The sequence below is a fragment of the Miscanthus floridulus genome, chromosome 19, assembly GCF_019320115.1.
Source record: "Miscanthus floridulus cultivar M001 chromosome 19, ASM1932011v1, whole genome shotgun sequence".
Taxonomy (NCBI): Eukaryota; Viridiplantae; Streptophyta; class Magnoliopsida; order Poales; family Poaceae; genus Miscanthus; species Miscanthus floridulus.
The window spans coordinates 31,020,983-31,030,938 of record NC_089598.1 but is presented as its reverse complement, the minus strand read 5'-3'; the positions used below and the strand labels follow the sequence as shown (position 1 = coordinate 31,030,938).

General features: G+C 42.9%; 1 protein-coding gene across 1 annotated transcript; it reads left to right on the top strand.

Moving 5' to 3' along the window:
* Positions 1-1,150: 1,150 nt before the first annotated feature.
* On the top strand, positions 1,151-2,726 carry LOC136527392 (12-oxophytodienoate reductase 1-like). Its single transcript, XM_066520106.1, has 2 exons — positions 1,151-1,647; positions 1,751-2,726. The coding sequence occupies exons 1-2, from the start codon at positions 1,299-1,301 to the stop codon at positions 2,536-2,538; spliced, it is 1,137 nt and encodes a 378-aa protein (XP_066376203.1). The 5' UTR covers positions 1,151-1,298; the 3' UTR covers positions 2,539-2,726.
* Positions 2,727-9,956: the final 7,230 nt, after the last annotated feature.

Here is a 9,956-nt window from a genome sequence, read left to right as displayed (position 1 = left end):
CATAGTTTAGCAAGTGAATTATATGAAACACATGGAGATGCTCTAATGTATCTTTATATTGGTGTCAGCTAACTTCCAACTAATTTATACTGTTAGTGTGCGCAGCGGAATCTGGCCCAGCTCGCTATAACCCATGAGTCGGCGCCCCTCGGGCCTCGGTCCACCGGAGCTCATAACATACCAGGCCTCAGGCCTAACTTAAGACTAGCCTGATAGATGAGGACTGCTCCCACCTTATATGTTGTGCTCCCTCACCATCAATTACCGATTTGGGAGTGCGCAGCAGAATCCGGCCCAACTCGCTATAAACCCACGAGCTGGCGCCCCTTGGACCCAAGTCCACTAGAGCTCACAACATACCTAGGTCTTAGGCCTAACTCAACCCGACAAACTAGCCTGATAGGTGAGGACGGTCCCCGCCTTATATTGTGTGCTCCCCACCATTAATTACTGATGTGGGACTAAACCTAACATATACAAAGTGCTTATGATGCTGTTAGCAAATAAAGATAGAACCTGAGACACAAATTTTTACATGAAAAACCCTTGTGGGAAAAAATCACGAGCATCAACCGTCGATTTTCATTATACGAGGAGATTTTACAAAACGCAGGAAATATAACGAGTCGTCTCATCTCTTTTCCTGTGGCTTACAAGATATATTTATAGAACGGTTACGCTGTAATCCAATATGGAAAGAAATTCGTTAATTAACATAACCCGAACCGCGGACGTTCCAGCCCGTAAGTTGGAATTCTTATCATACTTCAACACATGAACTACGAATACATTTAGGTGAATGTAGTAAAATATCAGTGGTTGGACAAACACAAAAAATTATACAGGAATGATCAGCGAAGAAGATCCTACCTGTAAAATGTCACACGTGGTAGTAGCGTCATCGCTTATTGTCGGTGACGTGCACTTTTCGCACCACAACTCCACAAGTCAAAAGAGGCCGCTGTCTGAACTTCACCTGTGGTTGGAGCCAAAACACGACCGGTTACAATGAACCTGCGTGAGAACAAGTGGATGACGGAAAGGGTGACGCAACACAGTCATAAACAAACGGCTGGCGGGCACACCAACACGTATATAAACAGAGACACCCCTGGGCTCTGGCAAAAGCACACAGCCAGAAACAAAGCAAGCGAAGCAGAACAGAAGCAAAGCGAGAAACAGAGCAAGCGAGGCAGCAAGCAAGCTAGAGCAGAGAGCTAGCAAGTGACTGCAGTGTTGCATCTCATCTGCAGTGCAGCTGCAGCACGCCGGCGAGCGAGAGCGACCAGGCAGGCAATATGGTGCAGCAAGCTTCGAAGGAGGTGATCCCGCTGATGACGCCGTACAAGATGGGCCAGTTCCAGCTCTCCCACCGGGTGGTCCTCGCGCCGCTGACGAGGTGCCGCTCCTACGGCAACGTGCCGCAGCCGCACGCCGCCGTGTACTACGCGCAGCGCGCCACCAAGGGTGGCCTGCTCATCGCGGAGGCCACGGGGGTGTCGCCCACCGCGCAGGGGTACCCGGAGACACCTGGCATCTGGACGCAGGAGCAGGTCGAGGCGTGGAAGCCCATCGTCGACGCCGTCCACCGGAAGGGTGGCATCTTCTTCTGCCAGATTTGGCATGTCGGCAGGGTCTCGACCAATGGTATGTTCCCATCTAGTACGAGCGTATCTTTGTCAGCTCTGATTATACTCTATTGTTTGATCAGGAGCTGGTTTTCCTGATTTTCCTTCAACCCAATTCGCAGATTTTCAGCCCGACGGGCAGGCGCCTATCTCGAGCACGGACAAGCAGATTTCTCCGGACGCCGAGTCCGGAATTGTGTATTCGAAGCCGCGCCGGTTGCGAACCGAGGAGATCCCCGGCATCGTCGATGATTTCAGGCGGGCTGCACGGAATGCAATTGAAGCCGGCTTCGATGGTGTTGAGATCCACGGTGCGCATGGATATCTCCTCGAGCAATTCATGAAGGACAGTTCTAATGACCGCACCGACGAGTACGGCGGCAGCCTGGAGAATCGGTGCCGCTTCGCCGTGGAGGTCATCGACGCCATTGTCCGCGAGGTGGGCGCGCACCGCGTGGGCATCAGGCTATCGCCGTTTGTTGACTTCATGGATTGCGTGGATTCCGATCCTGTGGCGCTTGGCCACTTCATGATCCAGCAGCTCAACAAGCACGAGGGTTTTCTCTACTGCCACAAGGTGGAACCTCGAATGGCGATCGTCGACGGCCGCAGGCAGATCCCTCACAGGCTCTTGCCGTTCCGAAAGGCGTTTAACGGCACGTTTATCGCTGCTGGCGGATACGATCGGGAGGAAGGCAACAAGGTAGTGGCAGAAGGCTATGCTGACCTTGTTGCATATGGAAGACTCTTCTTGGCTAACCCGGACCTGCCTAAGAGGTTCGAGCTGAATGCGCCACTGAACAAGTATGACCGCTCTACCTTCTACACGCAAGATCCTGTTGTTGGCTACACGGATTACCCTTTCCTTGAAGACGGCAGCGATAATGATGAGTCAAGTTCTCAAGCTTAATCATGCAACTAATAATGTGGATGGTTCATCAAGTATGGGTTCATCATTATTTCCACCATTCTTTATTGACATTGTGGGAGAGTCATTTATATCATGTTGTTTCATTCTGTACTATTGTGAGGTGAAATAAATGTGCTTGCTGGAATTATTAGAAAAAATATCTACTATTTTCTAGATCGTCTGGTTTGGAGACTTGTTCAAGAAGAATTTTTGTCACATGAGCCTTTTCGTAATTCCCTTCTTTGGAAGACTACAATGAAATCCTCTTGTAGCGTTTCGTTGTACCGTGTGAGCATATAGCTTTTTGTGAGCTTACAAAGCGTTTCTTTAGTCTTCTTCTGCAAATTATGACCCTGTTCACTTGAGCTACTTTTTAGCCATAGAACAGTGTTTTTCTCTCACAACATTTCAGCATCAGCATCAGCATAAGCCAAATTTCAGCATAAGCGAACAGGACCAATGTTAGTCTACATTATGCGGCAACTCATTGAATCCTCATTGACTCTATATTCTTCCGGTTATAAAAATATTCAGTCAAAACTAGATTTTGTAAGGCTCTGTTTGTATTACAGGATCTTCAAAGGAATTCTAAAGGAATCAGATTCATATAGTTTCAAACACTAAAGTAGCGTTTGGAGTGGAGGATTTGTGAATTCCTTTCTAGAGCGAAGGGTTTTATGCTTGTACGTTTTGAAGGAATGAGAGAATCCACTGCCACCTCTTGGTTTCAATTTCTTCACGAAGTTTGAGAGACTCATGATTACTAATGTTATTGGCGCATGCTTTCGTGGACGCAACCGCCAACACAAATTGATTAACACTCAAAAACTAGAGTCCATGGTTACTAATGTTATTGGTGCATGCTTCTGTAGTATTATAAGTATAAGAAACAATTTTTAATTAACAACATATCTAGTGATAGTAGTTTTCAGAAGGTCGGTCTCTACAATTTTCAGAAGTTCAATCTTTATGAAGTTCCCATGATCTTTGTGGCCTACAAAGATATCAGCAAGAGCATTGTCCCCGTTGATTATATCATGTCTGTTTCATTCATTGCTTCTTTTATGGAGTTGTTGCCATCTATTGTGACATGTAGTGTGCCATAAAAATCTATTGATTCATGTTAACCCTTAGAATCTTGACTCGCCTAACATATGAACACCCCGAACACTTAATTCACAACTTGAAAAGTGCCCTAGGGTTGTTGAAGTTCCTCGGTGTAGCATGTGTAGATATTTAGGCAAATTTGAGTATAATTTAATCCAAAAACTTAGTAAAATATTTTTGACAAGCATGTGCATGATCTATCCATTGACGTTATATTGATCATATAAAAAGAAATAAAACAATTGGAGTTGTAGCAACATACCCTAAGACAGGACCAAGGCCGCGACTTCGTTCCCACTAGGCGACATAGGGAGCTTACTGATATCGTAGACCACAGTCGATGCAAGACGAGGTACGCAATACAGTCCTGCAAACAACCATAAGAAAGTAGTCGTACATGTGCTACTAAAGTAGATGTTCTCCTTCGTCGTGGATTGAATTGCCAGGAACAGGAGTGTGCTATACGCTGGGAACAAGGAGAGAGCACAAAATTGTTGAACAAGAAGTCCTTCACCTCTTTAATCAAATTAAGGCTGATTCCAAAGATCAGTACATCACTGACATACGAAAACAAGACCACACCTTCACCCCTACCATAGAAATAGTACACGCATCTGCCAACCTCATTCACAACAAAAACTAGCATATGTCAAAGTTTTGTCAAACTTCTCATGCCATTGCTTAGGTGCTTATTTCAGACCATACAAAGACTCAACTCTTCTCCTGTGAGTGTCTTTGTCCTAGCCTTCTCTTCAACATCAAGAGAACCATTAAGGTCAGCAACTCTTGTCGCTTGTGTGTTTGGAGTAGTGAAAATTCCCTCCATGATTGTGGTAACTTCACGATGATACCACCAGCCAGAAACTTGTCAGGCAACACACACGGGGAATGTTGTTCTTTTGCCATTTCCTTATCTCATGTGCCTGTTCTACTATAGAACGGTCATCGGTCATCTTGTAGTCATATAGCACTCACTCCTAGCATTAGGAAACGCCAAATTTTGTCTCAATCACTTCCCACATTTCTTTGGCAAAAGACAACATGTAGATGTCCACAATGTTTCCACCTAAAACATTTATTATGACATCTCGAAATAGGTTTTCGGCAACCTTGAAAACTTGCTCTTGTTCAGGAGTAAACTGTTTGGCCTTTCCTTATGCAATATAAAAGATGTTCATAGTTGTCAACCACAAGACCATATTAGCACGCCACCATTTGTAATTCATATAATCAAATACATTTGGCTTCGAAGCAACATCAAAACCAGTAACCAAAATGTACCAATTATAGGGTTTTTGGATCGTTAGATGTTTAGGAAAATTCGGGCATAATTAAATCCAAAAATTAGCAAAAAGTTTGTGAAGTATATACATGTGTGATCTACCCATTGACATCATATTGATCATATAAATAAGAAAGAAATCATTGGAGTTGTAGCCCACTAGGTGACATAGTGAGCTTGCTGAGATGTTGTGAACCACCGTCGATGCAGACCGAGGCACACAATTTAGTCCCGCGAACGGCCACTCGGAAGCAGATCTACTTGTACTGAAGTAGCTGAAGTAGTTGTTCTCTTTCATTGCGTACTTGATCATACATAACATTTAATCTAGGTCTTAGGATTTATTGACTTTAGTCCAATAAAATTAGAGCAAGGCCAATTAAGATCTAACAGCATGCATGGTGACCGTGTAGACTTGTTGGTGTTAGTAGTAGTTATCACCATCGTGGGGAGGTAAGCACTGGTGTAAAATTCTCTGCCTTGCTGTCTTGATCAGCAGGTGCAGGGGGTGCTTCTTTCATTGTAGTCACCCATAACTACCTGGATCCTTTGGCAGGTCAGAGCTAGGACCACCCCACCATCCCAATTTTATTCAACTAAATTGTTGATATGTTGGCAATTCTAGTTCCTCCATTATTAATATTTGTAAAGGGTGTGTGGGTGTCAAGATAAATGCATGGTGATGTTGGAGACTTCTTTCCCACACACAAAATGTCTTAGGCATGGTGGTCCACTTTTTTTCAATTTTATACAACCTAATTGCTAATCTATTGGCAATTTGAATTGCTGGAGCAAAAGAGAATATTACCAGTTTGTGGGTGGGAGTGGTTCCGCATTTAGTAGATGAGGTCTACCAATCTTACAATAAGCTGATGGCAAAATATTTTTTGTGGATCATGATCTTGAACATGCAGAATATATCAAACTTCTTTTAAATGCTTTTGAAAAATTGTCTTGGCTCTAAATCAATTATGTGCTCCTAGAGGATGATCGAGACAAATCCAACGAAAAAGACATATCCAATTACGACCGATATAGACGGATTCAAAGTCATTCAACAATATGCTAATTAGTGTGTAGATCCAAAATGTCATAAAAACGAAGCTTCCTCTCGCTCTAACAAAGCAAAGGAATGATACGGTTTACAGTTGCATGAGAGAACACTTTTCTCAAGATTAAATACTCGAACTGAATAATGTATCTTTATATGGGTGTCCGGTACCTTTCAATTAATTTAGAGAATGAATCTACCAGTATGTTTATGTGAATGTAATAAGGGCAGCTCCAACAATTGACTCATGAGCTAGATCTAAACATTTTCTTCATATTTTAATAAGAGAGATAGAGAAAAATTAGCTCTTGATCAAGAGCTAGCCTCGTACATACATGTCAACATCATGTGAGGGTATCTTGTAGGGCTATCCATTTTATATGCTATATGCTAAAAGTAAGCGGAATCAACATCCTAATCTGAATTAATACCTTGGGTACCAATACCAAGGTCAAGCATTTCAGTGTAAACAAAAGCACTGTAAGTAATTCCTAGCCTATGATAAAAAAGCAAATAGCGAATTTGGAAATGATGGGCTAAACCCTTGCACCCCAAGAGAGCCCCAAACTGATCTTACCACAAAGCCTATCCGATCAGTAAAGCCAGCTCTATAAAAGACCAGATGCATGACCTCAAAATTGACAGTAGCTAGCTCCAGAAGTGAGTGCCAGATCCGGGGGTACCTTGCTACAGCCAGTCGATGCAGACGGGGCCCTGCAAGGAGGACGGCGGTGATGAGGGGTGCGGCGCAGGGGTAAACCTACAAGACGAGGCAGATGGGGCCCTGCAAGGAGGACGGCAGCTCGAAAACACCTGGAAGGACCAGACGTCGACCGGGTCCTGGCGGTGATGAGGGGTGCGGCGCGGGGGTAAACCTACAAGACGAGGCAGTGGGGCTCAGATCTGGCCGGGTGAGGCTACGGCGACGTGGGATCCAGGGGGTTACCGTGCTAGAGGGAGTCACCGTCGATGGAGGCGGGGTCGAGGAGGGAGGCGGAGAGCACTGTCATCGAGGCCCGGCGAGAGTGCGGGGAAACCCAAGCCGCGCGGGAGTCAACCTACAAGACGACGAGCTGGGGCTCAGAGGCGGCCGGGTGAGAGGATGGCGGCGTGGGATCCGAGGGTTACCTTGCTGGAGAAGGCGTGCCCGTGCATTGCTACGGGACAACTAAACTTTTGTACTAAAAACACACGGATCGCACGATAAGATAACAATACTGTAAGGCATTAAACTGACATTTAATCCAAAAAGTAAAGTGTGTGAAATTAACGGTCACTAAGAGCACGACACTCTACTTTATAGACCTTTCTGTGATGCGCCTAAGATAACGTTTTATATCGATAGGAAGAAATCTCTGATATCCATTTCTTTCGTGCACCAATAAATCCACGAATAAGTTCCGTCGCATCTCCATACCATCCTGTACACAGGCTCGAGTGTATATATCAATATTAGTGCCTGTCACAGGGGTAATACTGCGTCTCTTGAAAAATCTTCCACAAAAACTTAAAACAAAGTGTTATACTCACCGTATAAATATGTGTGGCTTTTGGTCTATTCCACGCAGACATATACTATAGAATAAGATATCCACTTAAGTGTGTGTGGCAAGATTCACGATCAGCGATATATAGAAATAGTTAAATCGTAGGTATTATTATTGCAAGCTATAGTGCCTCTGCGTTAGTTACCCATCTATGTCCTCTGCAATGTTTCCTTCCCGTCTAAATTTTCATTTGAAGACATCCTCATTCTATCTGAGAATATGTACATTCATTGCGTCCATGTACTGCAAGGTAAATCCAAGAGTGTACCTGGCATACATCAGCGCTGTTGTGTCTTTACACCAGTCTTCAATAGGTCTAGGATCAATCATGATAAGCATCTTCTCCTTCTGATCGAAAAAATAAAGCATATACTTTTGAACGTGCAGCCATGGCAAAAGAAACTACAAACATGGTAGCATTTAGAATAGTATATAGGAAACAAGTAATAAAAGCGGGAGCAAGCGACTTACATATCTGCATTATGCTAAGCTGTATTCCATATGCTCACATACACCAATCGCAGCAGCCATTTCTTTCTTAGTGTATTTTTATGGTATTCTGGCATTTTTATTAAAGCACACATTTTCTAGAAGAGAAGGATATCAAGAGTCGGGATTAGTATAACTTGGCCTACTTTATACAATTAGGAGAACAACAAATAAGACAATATAATACAGAACGATAAGAATTTAAAAAATATGCTTACATAGAATCTCAGGTCCATGTGATGCTTCGTAATACTATTGTATTTTTCATTGTATTGTACTCTCGAGCTGCCTGAAAACGGACACATAAGTTAAAACAGTTCTCAGAGATGTCTCGATTGTTCATTAACAACTCTTGTAGGTCCTGACACTTAGGACAATCATGGAGGGATGAAAACCTTTAAACCAAGGCTTCCTGGAAAGCATTAGACACAGATGATGGTTTTCGTCATATAAGATAGCACACTATTATTAGTAAATAAAGTAATTAAAATAAACATGTAGCTTACTTCAACGTCGCTTCATCCTGAATTGCCACGACGTAATCACACAGTAACTCAGTCATCTCTTCCTTGTTCATTGGCATGTCTTTCATGGCCTCAAATGCCCAAAACTCATCAGGGTCTTGGTTGGCATGGACTTGTGGGGATTTATTCTGAGTTTGTATGTGTTGAGGGGTGCCCGTTTGAACCACTAAGCATTTGGCCTCCTCATAATGTTTTCTCTTTTTCGTGGACACTTGATCAGCCATCTTTGGATTCTCTATTATGGCACAGTCGCTTGGACTTCCAATATTTTCATCCCTATCAAGATATGGAGCACCCTTTCGTTTGTTTAACTCTGACGATAGCAAGATCGCCGCAAGCTTCAATCTAAATTCTTTCATATCATCCTGCACGATAGTATGAAACTAATTAATTATTAATTAAAAACCCACTGCTAGTGCACACTCATAACTTGTGGTAAGATGCATAGTTTACTTGATTGAACTCGTCTGACAAATCATTCCCAGTCCAATATTCCATAAAGTTTATTAAGAATAAACCGCATGAAAAACTACATACAACATTAATAGAGGTTAAGGCTCACATTAGATCAAAAAGGAAAAGACACATAAAATTCAACTTATATGACATGCTATTATTTCTGACGTACCCATCTATTTGTAATAATTTGCCATGGAAAATCTCCCTAACTGGTCAGGTATCAACCTCAACATCTAGCCATTTGTGCTCTTTCGGGCCTGTCTCTTGCAATATGAAATCTATCTATTTTCGCAATCCACCTCGCTATTTGTTCATAGAAGAATGAATCAATCAACATTTCTAAAATATAAAATGTGTACAATTTCTGTTTGTACAATATCTTCTAAGTGGCCTCCATTTTTCTTCGAAACCTTTGCATCTGAACTATCCATCGAGACCTTCTCTGCTCTTCTGAACCTTGCAATCTCTGTTCCTGTGCTGTTTATCTGAAATTTGGAGATACCCAGACTTGTAATTAGTAATAACCAGTCATACGATTGAATGATATGAATATGAAAATCAACTATCAATATGAAAATCAACTATCAAGTAAAGGAGAGGTATACTCTATGAAGGACAAGTAAAGGAAGGGGAAGGAGAGACGGCGTGATATACGGGTTTTCTTTTAGGATACGGAATTTGACCGAGGAACGAGCGGAGAGATACGGAGAGGCGATGACGATACCCTTACATATTTTTTAGGATACGACCGAAGAAGCAAAGAGGTGGCAGTTGACTAAGTGCACTATAATTTTTCTAAATTTTATTCATGCTGCACCAGGCGAAATGCAGTAGTAACTACACAACCAGGTGAAGGCATATGTCATGTTGCAGTTCTGAAAGAGACCTAGTTTGTACAGCGTGGCAGTTTGCTGCAAGAAGCAAAGAGGTGGCAGTAGACCAAGTGCACTACTATTTTT